Here is a 24,449-nt window from a genome sequence, read left to right on the forward strand (position 1 = left end):
TCTCTGTGTTTACTTGGTTGGTCTGAGCGGCTATGGGACTGGCAGGTGAGAGAGATTTGCCCTGACCATGGGCCAGGCAGGAAAACTCTAGCTACAGCCGTGTGACAATAATTGTCCACCTCCAATACACATAGGGGATCAGGTTCTTCTCTTCCCTCCAGGCCAGCACCCTTTACCATTTCCCCTAAATGGCAGAGACCCTTCAAGGTAATTCTTGTGACTCCTACAGCTGCCAAACTCGAGGGCTTTCCTCACTGGGTCCACCTGTCTTATCTAAAACCTTTTATCTCACCTCCATCCCAGAAAAATCTCTCTTCATATACAGTAAAACAAACAGGGCCTTGTACTCTCAAGCTCCAGAGGACATCAGGATCCTCTGCCTTGTCACCAATTCCAGAAGAATAAGGTATCACCCCTTCATTTTCCAACTAGGGCCACACAGACCCGGAGGCAAAAAGGACCATCAGAAATATCCAGGCAGTAAGGAAAAATGTAATACAACAGTCTATTATTGTTCAATACTCATTTCCTAAATGCTAACCTAATGAAGGAAACAGGTGCCTTAAATAAACTACCTCTAATAAGACTTGATTCAGATAAAAATTAGGCAGAGTACTAAGGCCAGATCTACCTCAGATAAATGTCACATGTCTCCATCTGGGTAGGCCAGATCTACCTCAGATAAATGCCAACTCCAAAAATAAAATAATAGTGATTCTTTTTTCTCTAAGCTTTTTCTATGTCACCAGTATCTTGTCAGACAAAAGGTTCCCAGCCACACCATAAAGGATGGACAGCTGCAGAACAAGGGGATGACAGAACTTCATTCTAGGACCCCCACCATCATCCCAGGACTTCACAAGCTACCCTCCCCATTTCCCCCAAGAGCCAACTGATGCCCACTATTCAGCTGGAAGCAGTCTTTGAGAGAAACGACGCTCCATACCCACTCAACTGCCATTTTTCCTTTTTTATTAACAAAAAAAACCAAGAGTCAGGGATGATAGATTCACAACATGCCCCCACGGTTGGACATGCCCGGCGGACCTAAACACTTCTGCCTAGCCATTTCCGGGTCAAAATAGCCATTTCTGGGTCAAATCGTCTTCTGTGACCAGGACCTCAAGGCTTTGCATGATTGCGTAAAGCATGCAGCACAACCATGTGCACATGCGTGGAGTAGCCACATGAGCCTGTGTATGCAGGAGCAGCCCAGCCTTTACAGCCGGCGCCATATTCCTGGCTTCTCTCTTTATGCACATTGTCTTTCCCACAGGCCTGTCACGTCTGTCTCTCTTATATTAATAAAACTCTTGTTAGTGGATTCTGTCGTGTTTCATGACATTTCCTCGCAGTGTAAGAGTGCCGCCAAATAACTAACAGTACCAGCATAACATCTCCATAGTCTGTGACTCTCTATTTTTGTTCTTATTTATTTTTATTCATTATTTTCTCCTCTGTGCTACTGTCCTACTTCTAACCCAATTTGACCCTTCCTACCCCATTACTCCCCTTTGAGTTTTTCTGTCATTGCTTTTAATACCACCTCCCCCAACAAAGACACTCCCGTAGTCCCTTATGAATTCAGCAGAACATGTGCTGAGGCCTCCCTTCACCCTCTTCCCCAGTCTCCAGTGGATCACACAGATCTTCCTCTCCTAACTTCCCTTCCCCTGTTCCTTGCTTTATCTTAAACCTCAACATCAGCAATCACTCCCTGAGAACTGTCAGCCCATTCAAGCCAGGGAAGCAGGTAGGTAAACAGCAGATTGTCAGTCTCCTTTCACTCCTCCAAGTCTAGTTTTTCATTCTTACCCCCAGTTCTGTGGCAAACCTTCTGTTGTCACCTATCCTCACTCTCTGTCCCCATTTACAGGGGACTAAGTAGATCATAGCGGATCTTTTGCTTTCTTCCCTTCTGTGGATGCCCTCAGCCCCAATCTCTTCTCCATTCTCATTCATAAATGTCAGCTCCCAATAGTTAGAAACATATTTTATCTCCTACTCCCAGAGGCTACAACTATCAGGATCTCAGGAGAATTTCCTACCTGACAACACACAACCACCATACTCTTCTAAGAGACAGAAAAAAAAGGAACGAAACATCCACCCAGCAAAGACAAGACCAAACAAAATGAGCACCTAGAATTACTGTCTCTCAAACAAAGATGCCTAGACACCAGTGTGAAAACACGATTAATAATAGCTACAACAATATGTCTCCAAGCCCAGAAACCCTAGAACAGAAAGCCCTGAATATAGCCTTTATAGATATAGGACACCAAGGAAATAAGGCCTCTAAACACAATAGGACCAACACACATATGAACTCAAAGAGACTGAGACAGCATGTACCAGGCCTGTGGAGATCGGCACTATATTGGGTACTAGAACTGAATAAAAAAATGGACACATGACTCCATCCATCCTTAACCCTAAAGCTGCCTCCAATTGATAATTGCTTTCTAATGAAAATTTAATTGTATCCAATGGAGTATCACTGGGGAAACAGACTATTGTTATGGGTAACCCACATGACTAGCAGTAGACGGCCATCGGAAGATAAACTCAATGGCATTTTTGAAGGTCCTTGTCACATAAGTGTCAAAGTTTTTTCTTCTTTTTTTATTCCCCCTCCCTCTCCCTACAGGTTCATTTCCTTCTGGTTTTGTGTTTTATGGGATCTCTGTAAACTGTAATTCTCTGCATGTGTATCTATTTCTTGTGCCTTTTCTTGGGCTCTTTTCCTTATTTTTACTTGTTTTGATATATTCCAATGTACTTATTTTTCACTTATCTTATTTTCTTATCATTCCATAGAACAATGCTTATTTTCTAATGAGGGACAGAAATGAGGTGGATCTGGATGAGAGTGTCGTGGGGAGGAAATGGAATGAGTAGAGGAAAGGGAACCTATAATCAGGATATATTATATACAAAATAACTTATTTCAATAAGAGAAAAAGAATAAGAAACAATGTTGTCAGCTTTTATGCAAATGGCTACCTGGAAAAGAAATTTTAATAAGTACATTGCATATTAAAATGTTTTCTTTAAAATAAACACATAAAATGAAAGCATGATAAATTAGTGAATAGTCTTGAGGAGTTCGGAATCACAGTGACATATGTTTGCAAATTTGTTGTATTAAAATGAAAACAAGAATTGATATAAAATATTTGTAGTCTACATATAAGACTTTTGATGTTCATATCACAAATGATTAAAGAAAGAATGGAATGTTTGTCAGAATCCACTTTCCAAAATGAGGAAATATTTGCATAATAAAATGAGACAGAATATGTACAGAGAGGAAACACAAACTGAATCAGTAACTAGAAAGTTAATAATCAACATAAAAGAGGACACAAAAGATCAACCCTGGGCAGATATGGTGCCACAAGCTTTTAACCTTTGACCTAGAGAGGCAGACATAGGAAAAGCCTATGTATTCAAGGATAGCCCTGTTTCTATAGTCATGCTCAGGCCAGTCTGTACAGTGAGGCCATATGTGAAGAACACTCACAACACTAATATTAGACTTGGAAATCTGATGCCTACATTCGAAAAAAGGGGGATTTTAATATAAATAGATGCAGGAAGAATAACTCATGGAATTAAATATCATATTACAACTTTGTAACTAGTTGTTAGAATGGCATGGGACTGGCCTCAATCCTTGTATTTGATTTAGAAACATGTGGCCAAATATATTGTCTAATTAAGATTAGTTAAGCTTATTTCTTCCATAGTGTGTATTGTCTCTGATGCCATGGAACACATTCTTATCTGGCTTTAACAAAATAATGTAGCATTTAGGGGCAAATATGAAGCCTAGGAGTGCTGCACTGGAAGCCAAGATAGCGAAGACTTCCATAGCCACCATAACCTTCCCCTTGGTGCTGTGGTAGACAGGAAGGAAGGTGACCCACACACTGAAGAACACAAGCATGCTGAATGTCAAAAACTTGGCTTCATTGAATTTGTCAGGAAGATTCCTGGACAAGAAGGCCATGGTATAGCTCCCAAGGGCCAAGGAGCTGAGGTATCCCAGGACACAGTGGAAGGCAATGGCTGAGCCCTTGTTGCACAAAATGATGATGTGTCCATGTTGAGCATGAGCATCTTGATCAACAAAGGGAGGAGAAGTTCCCAGCCAGATTCCACAAAGAATGATTTGGAGCAGAGTAAAAATGGGAATGACATAGTTAGTGGCCCTTGATATCATTAACCACCTCATTAATTTCCCCGGAAAAGTGACCTTGAAGGCAATAACTACTGTAAGAGCTTTGGCCAACACAGTGGAGAGAGCCACAGTGAACACAATTCCAAATGTGATTTGCTGCAGGATACAGGTGGCTGTGTTGGGCTGCCCAATGAAGAGCAAGGAAGAGAGGAAACAAATGATGAGTGTGATGAGCAGAATGTAACTGAGGGCCCGATTATTGGCCTTTACAATGGGAGTGTCTCGATGCTTCACAAAGACCCCAAGAACAGAAGCTGTAATTGCGGAGAAGCACAAGGCTATGCTGCTGAGTGCCATGCCCAAGGGATCTTCATAATGTAAAAATGTCACAGTTTTCTGGAGGCAGTGATTCTTCTCTGTGTTTGCATAATGGCTTTCTGGACACTTCAAACAATGATCCATATCTGGTAAGAAATTAAGATGATCATGAGTATGTTTTCAGATGTCTCTTTTTATCCTAAGGTACTTTTCAACACCCAACTTATTGGATTGTCTCCTAAATGACTTTCTTTGGTTCTTTCAGACATAAATAAATACTCTATAGTGAGTAATTCCAAATTAATATAGGCTATTTTCTTCATGAAGCCATACATTATCTAAGTCTAATGTCTTATATCTATATTTACTTTCATGCTCACCCACAATTTTTCAATGTTTTTTGTTTTTAAAGTCACTTCATTACTAAATTCCTTTGTATAAACCTAATTTAGTTCTAATATAATTTTCTTATTTCATTTCCACCTTTAATTGTACATGGATTCACATATACAACAAAAAAACCCTTTAAAATTAGTTATTATAATGATGATCACAGATAAGTTGACCAATTTACCCATTTTCATAAAGTCCATTGCCTTCTCCAAGTTTGTTCATTATCTGGTGGAGCTTGAGTATTGTATATTCTTATATTTTTGATGTCTTAAAATCTTTACTATTAAAATTCTTATTGTAAAATGTGGTTACTATCTACATCTTGAACACAAGACTATTATTGAAGATACCATGTACTCATGGCATAGAACTTGAGGAAATCAAGCTGGTACTTAACTGGAAGCTTCACCACATCTAGTTAGCATTCATAGTGCTAGAAGGTTACACAACAAGAGAAGAAAAACAATCATCTATCTCACTCAGCTTCATATTCTGTGAACTGTAACAACAGACTACTTGCAAGATATGTGCACTGGTGCAACAGTGTCAGGACTGTTAGTAGAGTAACTAGCTGTGTTTTTATTGTACTTCACACTCATTTCATAATCTAGATCCCGTATCTGATACTATTAATGATTTCAGGAAATTGGCTAGATTGGTTATGTGCCCAAGGAGCAAACCTACTATTATCTATAGGCTAAATGATCACAGCAATAAAAGGACTCCTGCTGTTGAATTGGCATATTCATAGATCAGTTTATCATTCCATCCTTAAAACTTTTCCTTGTAGTAGATAGCAAGTAATGAGACCCACACCTGAACAATATACAGAGAATGAAAGACTTTGTACTGTTCATTCCTGAGTGAAATCTCTCCCTTCAAGGCTTGGGGATCTGCGTGCAAAAGGAGATGGAAAATTTGTAAAAGCCAAGTGTCTGAGGGTTACTATTGCTGTGAAGAGACACCATAATAATGGCAACTCTTATAAAGGAAAGCATTTAATTCGGGGTGACTTGTTTACAGTTCAGAGTTTCAGTCCATTATTATGGTGTGGAGCATGTTGGCATGCAGGCAGGCATTGTGCTGGTTACCTCGCGATCAGAAAGCAGTAGTAATTGGACTGTGACACTGAGTACTATCTTTAGCATAGGAAACCTCAAAGCCCACCCCCATGGGGAGTGACTCACTTCCTCCAACAAGGCCATACCTGCTCTAACGGAGCCACACCTCTGAATAATGCCACACCCTATGAGCTTGTGGGCACCAGTTACATTTAAATTACCAAACCAGGAATAGTAGATTATTTTAAGAAAACAGCACTTTCTAAACTTACGATGTCACAGAAACTATAACAGCATGCACATATCTGCACAAAAAAATAAAACCTCTCATTTTTAGATGTTAGCTGTGAGTATTCAGATATATGTATTTTGTTTAAAATATGCTCAGAGGTCAGAATGTTAATAAAGTCTCTATTTCAAAATTGTTTTATGTATAATATGTGTGTTTTCAAGGTAAAATCATATACCACTCATTCAGTGGATAAGTATACAATCTAGTTGTTCTCTAGGCCTCAATTATTGATTTCTAACCAATGGTATATTATTTCTCTTTTGGGGGACCTTTTTTATTAAATTTTTAATTTATTTTATATACTAACCAATTTTCCCTCCTTCCTCTCTTCCTGTTCTCTCTCCCACCTCTTTTTTTTTATAATTTAATTTAATTTTACATATCAGCCACGGATTCCCCTGTCCTCCCTCCTCCTGCCTCCCCACCCTCTCCCCAACCCACCCCCCATTCCCATCTCTTCCAGGGCAAGGACTCCCCTGGGGATTCAGCTCAACCTGGTAGATTTGGTTGAGGCAGGTTCAGTTCCCTCCTCCCAGGCTGAGCAAAGTTTCCCTGCATAGGCCTCAGGTTCCAAACAGCCAGCTCATGCACTAAGGACAGATCCCTGTCCCACTTCCTGGGTGCCTCCCAAACAGTCTCTCCACCCTGTCCACTCCTCTCCCATTCAGAAAGGGGCAGGCATCCCAATGGTGTCAACAAAGCAAGACATATCAAGTTGAGGCAGGACAAGGCCCTCCCCCTGCATCAAGGCTGGGTGAGGGTTCCTAGCTTAGGGAATAGGTTCAAAAACTCAGCTCATGTTCCAGGGATAGGTCCTGATCCCACTCCTAGGCGCCCTACAAAAAGACCAAGCTACACAACTGTCACCTACATGTGGACGGGCCTAGGTCAGTCCCATGCAGGTTCCCTAGCTGTCGGTCCAGAGTCAGTGAGCTCCCTTTAGCTCAGGTCACCTGTCTCTGTGGATTCCCATGGCATGATCTTGACCCCCTCCTTGCTCATTCAATCCCTCCTCCTTCTCTTCAACTGGACTCCCAGAGCTTGGCCCAGTGCTTGGCTGTGGATCTCTGCATCTGCTTCTGTCAGTAACTGGATGAAGGCTCTCTGATGACAATTAGGGTAATCACCAATCTGATTATAGTAGATGGCCAATTCAAGTACCCTCACTCTCCACTATTGCTAAGATTCTTAGCTGGGGTCATCCTTGTGGATTCCTGGGAGTTTCATGGCACCAGGTTTCTCCCTAACCCCCAAATGGCCCCCTCCATCAAATTATCATTATTCTCACACTCCGTCTGACCACAACTAGACCAACCTGATCCTTCATATTCTCGTCCTCCCATACTCTCTCCTCCATTCCCCCCACCCTCAGCCCCTGCTCCCAGTTTACCCAGGACATTTAATTTATTTTCCCTCACCAGGTTTACCCATGTGAACCTCTTAGGGTCCTTCCTCCATGTTACCTAGCTTCTCGAGACTGTGGAATGTAGCCTGGTTATCATTTGCTTTACATTTAATATCCACTTATGAGTGAGTACGTACCATGTTTGTCTTTCTGGGTCTGGGTTACCTCACTCAGGATGAATTTTCTTCTATTTCTATCTGTTTGCCTGCAGATTTCATGATGTCATTGTTTATTACCACTGAGTAAACGCACCACATTTTCTTCATCCATTCCTCTGGATGGCCTTATTCAATATGTCTCAATGCTCATTCTCATTTTTCGGTTATAGTTACACTGTACACTTTTTATATTCTCCAAAAATACTTTGAAACATTTTGGTCTATTTCGCACAAACTGGCTTGGAAATAATGACTTTTCAGTTGCCGTAAGTACAGGTTCATACAGCTATGCCTGGATGTCCACTCCATTAACATTCAATGAAGTGGTTATATGCTATGACTTTATATTACAACAAGGAGGCACAGGTTATTTTATCCTGTATATATTTTATATATAATAAACATTTTATGTAAAATAAATAAAAATAAATAAAATTAGTGTTTATAAGCTATAAACATTTGTGAGTAATGATGCATTAATGAGCATTAAGTTCTTTAAGATTTGAAAACTTTCATCAATATATGTGATTTTCATTGTAACTTTGAAAAGTCACACAATTATAGATGCAACAACACTACTAGATGTGGAAACATCAAATTCTAATTTTTTTCTTTGCCATGGAAGTAAATTTGAACATTTTTATGACCTAATCTGGAAATGGAAATCTGTAGACATTGCATTTCCTAGGTTTCTGAATATCATGTCATTACAGACAAATCAAATTTTTTTAAGTTTACTTCTTAAATATTGTTTCTTATTCCAGTGGAGCAAGACAATAAGAAAGACATCCTACTTTTCATCAAGTATGCAAGATACCAAAATGTTATGCAATAGAAAACGCAAACAAAATTTCCCAGTCATTTGCTGTGTATAAACAATTGTGGTGGGAAGTATCCTTAAAAATACACAATAAACCCAAGCTTTGAGTATGTTCTATATGCAATTAAAATTTAGTTTGAAAAACATAATTAAAATGACTGGATGTGGGAAGGTTTTTTTTTCAGTTAACAAAATCTATAATGAATCAATAGCTTAAATCATGTATGAATTTAAATTTAATTCTTGTGTAATTTCAAGAATAAATATAATGAGCTTTACCATTAAAATTGTTATAAAAGGAAATGTTTTGTCTCTGCTGTTCTCTAATAGATCTTTTTTCACTTGCTTTGATTTTTCAGAATTGAATTGTTGGGAGTTTAAATGTTTCTGGGAGTTGTATTTACCTGTCTCATTAGAAATTTCATTGTATGGACAGTAAGTACAATCAAAGCAACAGGCAGCTTTACCCTCTTGGATAGTTCTTCTGAATCCAGGTCTACAGAGCTTATAGCATACAGACTTAGGAATCTGAAGAAAACAAAAGGTATTTTAGAAAATGTTCAGAGTTATAGGGATAAATATAGGGCCTTTAAATATTAAACTATTAATTCTTAGATTTTATACTTATAAATGAAGATAATGGTTACAGTACTCCCAGTTTTGGAAGTTTGTGCTCAACACAAGTTCATAAAATTTGGTCCAAAGAACATGAATTTGATGAAAGTTTGTAAACTTTAAGGGATGTGGTTAATTAGGAAGAACTTAGGTGATTGAGCATGTCCAGGTGTCATTCCAGATTGATCTTGTCTCTACATGTATTGGCTTCTTAGGTTATCAGCTTGTATTTCCAAAGTATTGTTCATCTTGTCAACCTGTAATTATTTATAATGAGTATGAAACAAGTATTTGCACACTCATTTGGGGTATTTCCCGGTGAGTTTACATGGATTAGAAAGAACCACTCTTAAAATGGTTTACACTATTTCATTGTGAACGAAAAGGAGAATGGAAGTGAACAGTAACATTCACCACTTACAATTTCTAAATGTAGATGTAATGTGACCAGGGGCTTCCTGCTCCTACAGTTATGATTTATACAACATAATTAAACTGCTCTCTTAATTTGGGACCCAAAGAAATATTTTAAATTATTTTTGTTAACAAATTTATTTTCAGCAGTGAAGTAAGTAACTAAGATATACACAGATACCCATTATACTTTATAGCTGTGCTAGAGAACTAAATTCTATGAAACTTTGTCCTGCTATTTTACAAGTGGGCATCAAAATAAACCTCATATCAAGTGTTTTGAAGCAATGGCATAAATTTTACTTAAGCATATATTTATGACAGGAAATGAGTGAAAATTAAGAAACATTGAAAATCAAACAGTTCCATTGATCAGAGTCTGGATATCGAAAATTCTGTGTATATGTTATTTTGGTATTCTGAATTGGTAGTTTTATACTGATGGTATCTGAGTCAGGAACTAAGAATTATTATGTAAAAGAATATATGTTTGTTTTATTTAGTAATTTCAAACCATTGAATTAAGAATCAACATACCTCTGTAAATTTTGTGGGCCATTGTATCAAACTGTTAGTTAAAGACAATTGTTGACCATGTGGAGCTTTTGGAGAAAATGATCCTACTTTCACCTTTAGTCCAATGCCTTTTGGAAAATTCCAAAAGTTGATAATGTCATACTTGGAATCTAACTTAGATTTTGTGTACATTAACATATGGCTTCCCACATGGTTATTCATATAGATATTCTGTAGGAATGGATGGAGCTAAAAGAGATACATGAACTTCTATTAAAGTAGGTCTTAGACAGTTACAACAGAACTAAATAGTGGAAAATCAATCTTTTTTTTTTGTTCATGAAATAAAATGCAATTTTTTGTAGGCACTTTTACTGGGTAATGTTTAGTAAATGGGATTCAAGCTGATAAGAACTACTATTATAATCATAACTTGTACATCTGTTTCAAGAGAAAGCATTGTAGGAAGCATACATAAGCAGTCAAAGATGAGGCAAATCTCAAAACCCGGCCATGCCTATTTATTTGCTAAATGTGTCTAAGGTTTCAATGTGTAATATGAAGATAATAATGCAGAAATGGTAATCAAAATGATCATTTACCTACATAACCATCGTTGCAATGCTCAGTAACAATGTGACATTTAAGCATCTGCTTCTCTTATTTCTACTGTGAAAAATGTATGAGGGAAGTCTGAATTTTCTTATTGAAACTATTACTTAAGGGGACTGTAAGGCTATTTGTAAAATAAATTTGATAATACCTTAACACATTGCCTCTTGCAATTGGTACCCTATTTATCAGGGATAAAGAAACTTAGGTAAGTATTGAACTCCAGAGAAACAAGTACAGGTTCTCCTATGCTATTTGAATAAATGTACCACCATCTACAGTGTTCATGTGTGGTAACTTTGAAAAGTATCTCAGTGGAACAGTACTGATTTTAAAACATAGTGGAAAAGAGGTTACCTGCCAGGGGAGGAATATAATTCCCTCTCCATTTTCATATTGTTGAATTTGAACTTGCTTAAGAATCATCTCATGGAGACTGTGGGCCACAGCATACACAGCATTATATATATAGTAACTCTCTTCACTCATGGCCGTGTCAAAATTTTGCTTAGGCAATAAATTCAAGGAAGCATTGGGTTGACAGTTCTCCAAGAGTTTACAATCAGTCCTAGAGAATGGGCATTTGAAGAACAAATGCCACAATTTAGGAAGATATGTATCTTCTGGGTATTTGGAAGGATGAACTTTTTGGATAAAATGTATAAAATCAACCATCTCCTCATGGTGGTGTGAAAAAATGAGACTCCCATGGAAAGAATCTAACATAAAATAATCCAAGTGGTTGGTAACATCCCAAGGTGCGTTCATGACCCAGACTTTCCCTGTAATTAACTTCTGCCCTATATTTTTCATTAAACCTTGTAGAGAATCAGTGTCTCCATAAATGATAATCACATTTGCAGATGAGTCTTGGATCCTTCCCACACTTTTCCAGAAATTGTGAGAAAATGAAGCCAATGTACCTGAAATCATTTCCACAAAAGCCATACAGACTCCATTTTTCTTCATCTCTTCTTTCAAGTCAGATAAAATTTGACTTCCTCTGTGGTCATCTGTGAGGAGCAGTCCTACCCAGGTCCATTTAAAATGAAGCATCAAAGAGACAATGCCAAGTGGCAGAGATGTGTCATTGGGAGCCATATGGTAGAGAGAAGTAAACTGTGTGCGATCATCCAGGATAGTATCAAAAGGCCCAAAAATAAGCTAAGGCAAAAGCAGAATTTTGAAAACAGGGTGAGAACATTGGCATCAAAAACAGTTTTACTTTTGAAGCAACAATTGAGACTTGTTAAGATGCTAATCTGCACATTCAATTTTTAAAGTCTAACCTCCCTTGCTGTGAGGTTTCCAAAAAATTATGTCAAGTCTCCTAATCTCAACAGAACTCTTTGTCTTCTTTATCCTGCTGGTCCATTCTATTCCAAGCAGAAAAAATATAGATAAATCACCAAATGTCTAAATATTTATCCCTTTATTAACAGATTAGTTAATAAAATGACCCTATTTTTCCTCTGTGGACATCTGAAATATCACCAAACAAAAGCTTCCATCCAGTTCTGTAACACCCCACAACTTCACCTGTGGTATTTTGTAGAGTTGAAGCAGTGTTCCCATATGTGCTGATATTGCGAATGATGTTCCTGTAAGTGCTGCTGCTGACTTCCGCTCCTCTTTACAATTGTAATTAGCTTTGACATCATTCATCCCTGTGAGCCAAATAAAAGCATTCATAAGAGTGTTCTTTTCACTGAAAGGGATATTATAAAGATCAAATCCAAGAGATGTGTTAGGTAAAAGTTGAGGGTTCCTGTTGATCTCTTCAACGGCAAATACCAGGGCCAGGACAAACTGGTAGTTCTTAAACTTATACCTGCATATAGGATATAAAAATATATAGGAGGAAAACTTAGACAACATACATCTGCTCATTTAATGTAATGCATTTTATAGTTCAAATTTTACTGTTCCTACAAAACCCATACTTTAAATTCCCTGGAATTTAAATTTACTTTAAATGGATAGAATTAGAATAGGTGTTTTAGAGTTAGGATTAATTATGATCCTATAGTTATAACAAAGATTAGTGAAAGCTAAAAGTGAGCTTGTTTTGTCTCTCTTTCTTGTGAGAATACATTAAAAATTCTTCCATGGAAACAGGAATTAAGCCCTCGAAAATAAAAATGTTCTGATGCTTGGCTTATAGTTTCTTATTCTCCACAACTTCAAAAAGCCAACATTTCAAGATTCAGCCATTAAATTTATTAAGATAACTCTGTTTCTGTTTATATTCAAAATTGTAGTTTATTTAAAACCTTTCTACCTTTTATTTCCTACCTCTAAATCCTCCCATTTACCCTTCTACATTCTCCTTCAAATTCATGGCCTCCTTTTTTCATCAATTGATATTGTATGTGTGTGCGTGTGTGTGTGTGTGTGTGTGTGTGTGTGTGTGTGTATGTATATATGATTTCTGTACTGATACTGAAGGAGATCAAAGAAATAGAAACAGGAAGGGAAGAACTCAAAGTATCATTTGCTGATGATAGAAATATATATAGATGTTTAACTCTAAAATACCACCAGGAAACTCTTACAATTGATAAAAAAATTCCACCAAATTATCAGGATACAAAATTAATACACAAAATTCAGTAGCCTCCAGATGTAGAAATGACCAATGAAATGGGAAAGAAATCAGGGTAATAAAATCTTTTACAATAGACTCAATATTATAAAATATCTTAGAGTGTCTCTAAACCAGATAACAAAAGACTCATATAATAAAAAGTTCAGGAAATTGAAGAAAGACATGTAAGAAGATATCAGAAAAATGAAAGATCTCCTATGTTCATGGATTTATAGGATAAATATAGTAAAAGACCATCATACCAAGAGCAATGCACAGATTCAGTGCAATCCTTATTAAAATTCCAACACATTCCTACACAAAACTTAAAAGGAAACTTTTCAGCTTTATGTGAAAACATGCACACACACATACCCATACACATACACTCACTCACACACACAAAATGAAAACAACAACAAAAGATTAGCTAAAACACTTCTGAATGATATAAGAACTGCTAGAAATATCACCATTCCTGATATTAAGAAATACTACAGAGTACTTCTTGTGCTTGTACTTCAGAGTACTAATAAAAACAAAATGGAATTGCCATAAAAAATAGATGCATTGATCAATGGAATCAAATTGAAGGCCCTGATGTAAATATACACACCCATGATTCCTTATTTTTGACAATGATGAACCTTCAACAGATATTGCTGGTCAAACTGGATGGCTTCATGTATATACATGCATATACATTCGTACTTAAAAATCTGCACAAAACTAAATTCCAAATGGATTAATGGCTTCAGCAGAAAGCCAGATATATTATAAAAAGTCAGAATTTTATAGAATAGAAAGTGAGGAATACAGTTGAAGTCATTGGGATAACACAGGCACTCAGATCAACAATTAAAAATGGAGCCTCATGAAACTGATAAACTTCTCTAAGGCAAAGAAGAGCACCATTCAGACAAATTGGCAGAGTTCAGAATGGAAAATATTTCTACTACTACATGTCTGATACAGGGCTTATATCCAAAATACATAAAGTACTCAAAAACTGGACCTCAAGAAAACAAAGTATCGACTTAAAAATGGGTACAGATCTAAACAAATATTTTCCAACAGGAAACTCACATGAATAAGAAGCACTTAAAGAAATGTTCAACATACTTAGTCATCAGAGAAATCCAAATCAAACCTACTTTGTGTTTTCATCTTACATCTGCCAGATTTGCCAAGCAAGACCAATAAAACAAATGACCTCTCATGCTGGCAAGGATGTAGAGTGATAGAAACACTCATCCATTCCTTGTTGTACTGTAAAGTTGTACAGCCAGTATAAAAATGATTGGGGGTTTCTCAGGGAGCTGAGAATAGATCCACCTCAAGATCCATTGCTATATGACTCTTACATGTATACCCACATTATGCTCAATCCTACTAAAAAGACATTTGCTCAACCATACTCATAGCTGTTTTATTCGTAATAACCAAAATAGAAAAGAACAGATATCTGCCAACAAATGAAAATATTAAGAGAATGTGGATTTTTACATAAGGGAGTATTACTCAGCCTTTAAAAAATCAAGAAATTCACAGGTAAATGAGTGGAACTAAAAAAAATATCAGTCTGAGTTAACACAGCCCCCCAACACAAATATGATCTATATTCACTTATATGTAGATGTTAGCTGTGATGTCGTCATAAGCTATATTCCATATATCCACAGAAATTTGGTATATAAGAAGGGATTAGCAGAAAAAGATGGATCTCCGTAGGAAGGGGAAATAGAACAGATAGTTATGGACAGATGGGGTGAGAACTGTAACAGGAGGGTCAAACAGGACAGTAGAGAGAACATTTGGGCAAGGCAGAGAATATGTGGAGGGATAGCTAAAACTAAGGGTATTTGAGAGGTCATATGAAAAACTGATATAGCATTAACTTCCTAAAATTTGCACATATGTGAGGGTAATTTAAACAAAATTGCCAAATAATGTGGAGACAGAGCTCAAACTAGACACTTCTCATCACAAAATGAAACTTTTGGTACCATAAATGGCTTACATCTAATTAAGTTCTTGGTTAAAGAGATTTCATTAGAACCCCCAAACAACCCAGGATATTATCAAGAGAATTGATGCTCCTTCCCAAACCAACAATAAAGCACTATTGCTACACAATGTCTTAGCCAATATTCTATTGTTGTGAAGAGCGACCATGACCATGGATATTGTTATAAAAAAGTATTTATTTGGGTGCTTGCTTACAGTTTCAGAGGCTTAGTCCATTATTATAATGGTGGGGAGAAGAGCAGGCATGGTGTAGTTGAAAGGTACATCCTGATCCATAGGAAGAGAGAGAGGGAGAGAGATTGGGCTTGCTGTGGGCTTTTGAATCCTCAAAAATCAGCCCCAGTGAGACACTTCTTCCAACAAGGCAATAACTCCTAAACCTTTTAATCCTATCAAAGAATTCCACTCCCTAGTGACGGAGCATTCAACTACATGAGCCTATGAAGGCAATTAATTTGTTTATTAAGAAATTTTTTTATTCATTTTGCATACCAATCACAAATTCCCCTCTCTTCCTTCATCCTGCCCCTCCACAGCCTTGTGCCTCCAACCCACCCCCCATTCCATCTTCTGAAAAAGTAAGGCCTCCCATAGGGAGTCAGCAGAGCCTGGTACATTCAGTTGAGGCAGATCCAAGATGAGAGGAATTCTTATTCAAACTACAATTCATTGAACACAGAAAAGTCAAGTTGGTGTTTGCCTACTGCCACTCCCGTTCCCAGACTAGTGTTCTTGGTACCAGAAGGCACTGTGCACCTTATTGAAGGAGGAAGGTAAACACCAACTCAGCCTCAAAACCTTCAATCTCTAAGGGTAACCTACCTGCCAGATGTGCTGATATAATAGGAGCACAAAACTTGTGGGGGTAACCAACCAATATCTGTTCGGAATTATAACACAGTCCGTGAGATGGTATGTGGCACTGCTTGTGTTGCCAAGGACCTGAGACTAGATAGGCCATGGACCTGTGCAAAAATCAAGTAGTACTGTCTGCTAAAGGAACATTGCAGTAAAACGACTCCTAATGACATTGTGCTATACTCTTGCTTAGCCATCATTTGGGGAGATCCTTCCTGAGGAAGATGAGAACAAACAGAGAGGCTCACAGCCAGTCAATGAACAGAGAGTAAGAGTCCTTGGAACACTCAGCCCCCAGTCAAATTCGTCCTCCCAGGGTTCAATGTAATTTGAGAAGAGGATATGAAAAGAGTGAAAGAGCTTGAGTAAATGGATTACATGAAGGAAACAGGGCTTTTGTAACACAGCAAGAACAATGCACATATGAGGTTGAGGCAGTGAGCATTGGGTCTGCACAGATCTGGTCCCGATGAAGTCCTAGAGGCAAAAGGAAAAGCGAACATTAATACTACCCATAACCCAGAAGATATCTCTGATTGATAGCCACTTGGAAATAAAAAATTAGTTCTATTGAAGAAAGTCTCACTGAGGAAACAAATGACCCTTATAGGTAGATGCTATGTCTAGTAGTAGATGTCAAACACAAAATTAATTCAGAAAAACTAAATTAAATTAAAATTAATTAAAACTACACAGGGAAATGATGTAGTTGAATAATACAATAAATCTAATGAACCTAGGAGATAATACAGAACATTTCATCCAAAGACAAAGAGTATACTTTCTTCTCATCATTTAGTGGAATGTTTCTCAAAACTAATCACAAACATGGACAAAAGCAAGTCTCAACAATTATAATTAAATTAAAATAACACTCTCTACAACCTATCTGATCATCATGGATCAAAGCTGGATATCAACAACAGGAACAACAGAAACTTCATATATTCTTAGACAATGAAAAACTCACTATTCAGTTAAGAGTGGGTCAAGACAAAAAATTGAAAATGAAATTTGAAACATTTTATAACTGATTGAAAATGAAAACACAACATACCCAAACGTGTGGGACATAACGAATCTTCTAAGAGACAAGTTCCATAGCACCAAGTTCCTACATTAAAAACTTGGAGATATTTCCTTACTAACAATTTAATGACACCATTCAATGCTCTACAACTAAAAGAAGTACTAACACAGAAAGGCATATTCAGGAAGAAATACCAGCTCAGATCTGAAATTAATAAAATAGAAATAAAGAAAAGATGCAAGGAATCAATAAAATGAGGAGTTGATTTTTTGAGAAAATCAGTAAGATTGATAAACCTTATCCAAATTAACTAAAAGATGTAGAGAGAATTTCCAAATTTAAAAAAATAGACAAGAATAGGGGGACATCATAAGAAACACCAAGAAAATCCAGAGAATCATAAGGACATACTTTAAAATTCTGTACTCCACCAAACTGGAAAACCTAAAAGGAATTGTTAAATTTCTAGATATGCATGACAAATCAAAGTTAAATAAAAATCAAGTGTGTAACTTAAACAGAATCATATCCCATGGTAAAATATAAGCAGTAATTTAAACCCCAGTAACAAAAATCTAAAAAGATGAGGACAATGTGGATTCAGAACAGAATTCTACTAGACATTCAAAGAGGAATTAACACTAGTACTCCTCAAATTATTCCATAAAATAGAAATAGAAGGAACATTTCATAATTCTTTTTATGAAGACATAATCGCTGTGACACCTAAACTACGCTAAGATCCAACAAAGAAAATTATGGATCAATTTCACTAATGAACATATATTATAAAATTCTTGCAAACCAAATCCAGGGACACATCAAAAAGATTAGTAGGCTTTATCCCAGAAGAGCAGATAGTTCAACATATATAAATTGATAAATGTAATCACCACCTAAATAGATAGACAAAGACCCCATGATGATCTCATTAGATGGGAAAGTTCCTTTGATATAATCCCATGCTCCTTCATGACAAAAGTCCTGGAGATACTGTAGATACAAAGGCCATACCTGAACATAATAAGGGTAATAAACAGCAAGTACTCAACCAACATCAGCCTAACCTATCAGAAATTCAGAGAAATTCAATTAAAAGAAGGAATAAGACAAGGATGTCAAAACCTATTCAGTATCTTACTTGAATCTCAGCTAGAGTAGTAAGATGACTGAAGGCAATCAAAGTGAAACAAACAGGAAAGGAAGAAGTCAAAACATCTTTATTTGTAGATGGTATGGGTGTGTGTGTGTGTGTATATATATATATATATATATATATATATATATATATATATATATATATATATATATATATATATATGACTTTTAAAACTCCATTAGGATATTTCTACAGCTGATAAACTAAAAAAAGGTAGGGTACAAAATCAATCCCATAAATTAGTTGTGCTCCTAACACAAATGACAAACAGATTGAAATAGAAATCAGCAAAATAATACCTTCATACAAAACTCCAAAATATAAAATACCATGGGATAACTTTAATAAAGGAAATGAAAGACTTCTTTAATAAAAACTTTATGAAATTGAAGAAGACATCAATAGATGGAAAGATTTCCCATGCTTATGGATTAGTAGAATTAATAAAATAGAAATTGCCATCCTACAGCAATCTTGAACACATTTCTCATTGAACTTCCAACACAATTCTTTACAGAAATTTTAAAGACAATTTTCAATTTCATATGAAACCAAAAAAATCCAGGATAGCTAAAAGAATCCTTAGTAATAAAAGAACTGCAGGAGCTGTTGCCATCCTGATATTAAGACATTTTACAGAGCTATGGTAATAAGAAGAGTATGAAATTGGCATAAACACAGACACACTGATCAATGGAATCAAATTGAAGACTCACACATAAGTACATATATCTATGAACCCCTGATTTTTGACAAAAAGTAAAAAAAAATGCAATGGAGAAGACACCACCAAATGGTGCTAGTGAAACTGGATGAATGAATGTAGAAGAACATTTCTTTAAGCAATTGTCAACGTTCTTAGTCATTAGAGAAATGTAAATCAAAACTACTCTAAGATTTCAACATATATCAAACACAATGGCCAATATCAGTAAAACCAACAACAGCCCAAGGTGACAAGGGTGTGGGTATAGTGAACACTTACTCATTTTGGTAGGAATACAAACTTATAAATAAAATAGACATGCCAATAAATGTGGCACTTCCTCAGGAATTCAGGAATAGTTCTACCTCAAGATCCAGCTATTGCACTTATATGACTATATCCAAAGACTGTGCATCCTACCTCAGTGTCTCACAAATATTACAGAGACTATATTGCATCTGTAGATTGCATTTGGAAGGACAGTTCATCCATGTTCATTATTGCTCTTCCTAGTATTCAGATATTAGATATAACCTAGATGCTCACCAACAGATGAATAGATAGGAAAGTGAGGAACATTTATACAGTGGACTATTATTTACCTGTTTAAAAATGGAATAATAAAATGACCATGTAAATAGGTCAGTTTAGAAAAAAAATCAGGCTAAGTGAGGTAACCCAGACACAAAAGTACCAATATTGTCTGTATTTTTTTAATATGTAGTATTACCTTCTAAGCTTTCAATAGACACTCTACCTTCCATATAACAGAGGTTAGGTATAGAGTAAGAAACTACTTGGGAAGAGAGGATCGAACAAGGTAGAGGAAATAGAATACATATTTATAGAAAGACAGAGAGAAAGCCAGGCAGTGGTGGTGCATGCCTCCTAGCCCAGTACTGGGGAGGCAGAGGCAGGTGGATCTCTGTGAGTTCAAGGCCAGCCTGGTCTACAAAGTGAGTTCCAGGACAGGCTCCAAAGCTACACAGAGAAACCCTGTCTCAAAAAAACAAAAACCAAACCAAACCAAACCAACCAACCAACCAACCAAACAAACAAACAAAACAAAAGAAAGACAGAGAGGAGAATGTACATAGAGGAATAAATAAAGAGAGAGATAAGAAAGTTGGAAAGGGGGGGAATATGGGGATGGACAACATTTGAAGGATTATATGGAAACTTACTATTGTATAAGAATCTCAAAATATATGCATATAGAAAAAGTAAGCTAAATGGAATCAACAAACACTGGGGGAGATCATGATGCCCCTGCTAGATATTTTTCTTAAGCAAGTGAAACTTCTAGTAGCAGGAATGGTTTACATATAATTAGATTATTGGCCAAAGGAGATCTAAGCCACTCATGCTATTGTCAATGCTTTTGGTTACTCTCAACAAACTGATCGTAAGGGCTGTTGTGGAAGACAGCACTTATATATCTTATTGAATTAGGAGAAGTTTGTAGGTGCCTACACCTCTTCTGACTAGAATTAGTAGTCTGGCATGTACTAGAAGTTTCTCTGCATACTATCAGAGGAGAAAGATAACCACATGCCCAGCTATAAACCCTGCATTTTACAATGGTGAGCTCCCTGTATGATATGACAATATTGTTGTACTAATGTTTATATTGGTAGTAAGCAATCACTCTCTAATTGGATTTAAGGGCCGTAGTTCTTAGGCATCTGAACAGTGTCAGCTATGCTTTCCATTTTCGGAAGAGACCCTTAAATCCAATCAGGTAGTTTTAGACATATTTGATATACTTAGTCCAATATAAGAAAAATATTTATGTATGTTTCATTCTAAAGGAAATAAGATGTGTTTTATCTCATGCAGATATTCCCAGAGTAGTAGGAATACATTCAATAAAGATCCATTATGAAAGAGCATAGTTTGACCTTCACGATTGACAACAATGTGGAAAAAATGGAATTACCTAATCAAGGCCATATAGGGATTCAGCTACTGGAAAACACAAAATAAGAGGAAAAAGCAGGAGTGAAAGTGGATTGCAGTCAGTATAACATTATAATTTTGCTCAAACATTAGTGAGGTGTTAAGTCAGTAGAAGAGTTGGAGTGGAAAAGATGAAATGGTCAGATGTGAAATGCTCCAACATATTAAGAATATCTTGATATTTACTGTGAAACTGACACAGAAAACATGGTCATAGAAATTCAAAACTGGATTTTTATAATATTTCATGGTCTACAAGCCTCTAGGATCATATTTTATATCAATAAGATTACCATTTTATCTTATATATTTTAGCTGATGTAATAACCTTGCCTGGTGAATGGAGAATCTTCTACTTCATAAAAGATAGTGCTACCTGAATTATTATTCTCATTTACTATGTAATTTCTCCAGTAAAGTAACAATGTGCATTATTACATATCATGTATTTCTCTTTAGACTGTACAGTAGCAAGACTATGATGCAAAGAACATGCTTTCTTTTACATGAGCTTTTAGTGGCTGCCTTGTCCACAATAAAAGAGGATAGTAGCTTTTAAGAATGATTTTATTTCTTACTAATTTATAAAAACATCAGACCAAATACATGGCTAGGGACATGTTATACTTAGCTTGAAAGAATAAAAGAACTGTCTTATGCAGCTCTTTTTCTCAATATTTTTTTCATACATGTGGGAACACATAAAGTATATATATATATATATATTTCAAAGCAAAACAAGAAAATCATCTTTCTTGATTCTGATTAGGTTTCCTTTCTTTGTATGTGCCTGGATGTACATATTTTGAAAGAAAGATTGTTCTACTTCTCTCTTTAATTGAATTTATTCATAGTCTTCTACTCTGGTAAGTACATTCATTACAATTATCATGATTACAAAGAAAGTCATAACCCAAGGAGAACAACTAATTTTTATTACATTAGTTTCTGTATGGTACCATTTAAAATAGGATTTCAATTCCAGGCAAACAAAATTACTTACAAGCATTTCCTTATACATAGAGCATTAGAAATACATGCTAGCTTTCTGATTAATGCAAGGTTATTTTTAGAAGCACAGCTGTTTGGCAAATGATTTTGTAAATGTTAAAGTCTAATTTTTTACTATGTTTATTTAGTTTTGTGTGTTTCTGTTTGTGTGTATGTGTACACACCACACACACATTCTGTGGCCTACATGTAGAGGTCAGAGGAGAAGTAACAGTAATGAATTCAATACTTCCACAAGCCCTGAGTTGCTGATCAAACACAGTTTATCAGGCTCAATGGTAGTAGTCCTTATTTGCTGAGTCATAGTTCTAGCTCACATTGGAATTTCAAATGCATGGTGGTTAATATCCTTCTAAATCAGTAAGAACTAGTACTCTGTCTGATGTTTTTATTTTTTAAGCTTATACATCTTTTGCTTACATATTATGGTTTTCAATTCTGTGATTTTATAGCATCTCTTTGTGTGTGAAATTTGTGTATCTTTGTATCTACATGTGTTCCCTGTGATTTTGCTATTTTTTGATTTGTTCCTTTGTTTTGTCATATTCTGGTTTGTTTATTTTTATTTTATCTTATTTTATTTATTTTTAAATGCCTATTTGTTCTCTAATGAGGAAGAAAAAGAAAGGATAAGGAATTGGATAGGTATGTAGTATCTGGAAGGGGTTAGGTGAGTAGAAACCATAATAAGAATACAGTGTATGAAAAAATGCAACCAAAACTAAAGAAAGCTTAAAAGAAAGAGGGACTTTATAGTTACTGATTTGTATATGTAAGTGAAGTATAATGAAACTACTGAAATAAAAAGAAAAAATAACAACAACAAATAAAACCCATAAAACTAACTTGCAGTTTCTCTAGTCATATATGTGAGTATCTTTCTTTATGTCTATCAAAAAATATGGTTGGTTATATGTTAAAGTGGTTTTCACCTAGCATATATGCTTTTTTATAATTATAACTTAAAAATATGATACATTGGTATATATTCCCTGATAATTTATATACTCTTTTTTGTGAGCATATCCATACAATAAAAAGAAATAAATATTTCATTAGTGGTCATTTAGCTTCTCATGCTTTCAAGATAGATTACTGATTGAATTATCACCTCAGCAATGGTAATTCTCTTGAGCTTAAAGATGAGAAACATTTAAAAATATTTAAATAATGTTTTCAAAAATTTCTTACTCCATGTGAGAAGCAAAGAAATAAAGAAGAAAGAGTATTTAGAAAGCAACAAACTTGAGCATGGAAAAGAGTTATTGTCATAATGGAAATCAGAGAGAAGAATGACAATTGAATCCATACAGCCCCAAGGTCCTAAGAATTCTGGAAATGAAAAGGCACTTACTGCAAGTAAAGATCCTCATAATGATTTGGCAGAAATTTATGAGGAATTTTCTTAATTGTGTAATAATAATAAAGAGGGAAAAATGCACCAATCATCACATTTCCATCACGACGAAAGTCTTTGATACTGAAAAAGCACTCAGAGATCTCAAAAGCACACATTAGAGTGGGAATCTGCAGGATCCAAGGGATGAAACTCCAAGAGATCATACTATTAGTATAAGTGTCTTCCAATACATAAAAAATGGCTAGTTATAGAAGCCATGGTGCCCGGCAGCTATATACTCAGTTGATGTATTTTTGCGCAAGGGAGTGAAGTTATGACTCTAATCACACCAAGTACCTGGTGACAAGCTTCCTACATTGCCCCAGAGAGCTCTTCCCTTAGGCTCTGCATCTGAGGCCCTGTATTCAAGTGAAACTCAAGCTGAAAACATGTTTGTGGATCTTCTTCTCCAGCTGCATGTATTATGACTTTAGACAAGACAAGTGACAGCAAGTCCTCAGGGATAAACACATCCTGAGTGGGTTTGGCCACAAGAATGAACTAAGAAGTCTTACATGTTAAGGCCTTGAGAATGATGCAAACATATTAGAAACGGATATGGGACTTCAAGAAAATGTCCATGTAATCCAAAGTATTTTGAAAAACAAAACAAAACAAAACAAGAATTTTACTCCCATAAAGTACAGTTCATTTTATTTACATTTCCCACATTTTCCTTCCTGTTTATAATCGATTTTCATTGTTTTCTCTAAAGTCACTCAACATTTTCTGACTTTCCTATTCTGAGGAAAGTCACTACAATACTTTGATGAGATCTAGAGATAGGAATTTTGTCAGTTATAGCTGTTTAAATGAATCATGGATGTAGCCATCAGATGCATGGAATTACATAGCATTCAACTATAATCTTGGGTTGTAATTATGGAGGTCAGGAATAAGGTTATTTTCTGTTTTCACTATC

General features: G+C 36.0%; 1 protein-coding gene across 1 annotated transcript; it reads right to left on the reverse strand.

Moving 5' to 3' along the window:
- Positions 1-3,727: 3,727 nt before the first annotated feature.
- Positions 3,728-23,691, reverse strand: LOC131914626 (vomeronasal type-2 receptor 116-like). Its single transcript, XM_059267232.1, has 6 exons — positions 23,483-23,691; positions 12,330-12,621; positions 11,148-11,954; positions 10,200-10,427; positions 9,038-9,161; positions 3,728-4,650 (listed from the first exon to the last, which is right to left on the reverse strand). Exons 1-6 carry the CDS (start codon positions 23,689-23,691, stop codon positions 3,728-3,730), a joined length of 2,583 nt encoding a protein of 860 aa, XP_059123215.1.
- Between the last annotated feature and the right edge of the window lie 758 nt (positions 23,692-24,449).

The sequence above is a fragment of the Peromyscus eremicus genome, chromosome 7 (genome assembly GCF_949786415.1).
Source record: "Peromyscus eremicus chromosome 7, PerEre_H2_v1, whole genome shotgun sequence".
NCBI lineage: Eukaryota > Metazoa > Chordata > Mammalia > Rodentia > Cricetidae > Peromyscus > Peromyscus eremicus.

Bases quoted from the DNA above. Each gene is read 5' to 3' on its own strand.
- LOC131914626 (XM_059267232.1), bottom strand. From the start codon at position 23,691: ATGATCTCTTGGAGTTTCATCCCTTGGATCCTGCAGATTCCCACTCTA. The intron at 11,955-12,329 runs GTGAAGTTGTGG...CTTTTGCCTTAG, and splicing joins AACTCTACAAAATACCACAG to CTTATTTTTGGGCCTTTTGA. The intron at 4,651-9,037 runs GTAAATACAACT...ATTTCTTACCAG, and splicing joins TGAAATTTCTAATGAGACAG to ATATGGATCATTGTTTGAAG.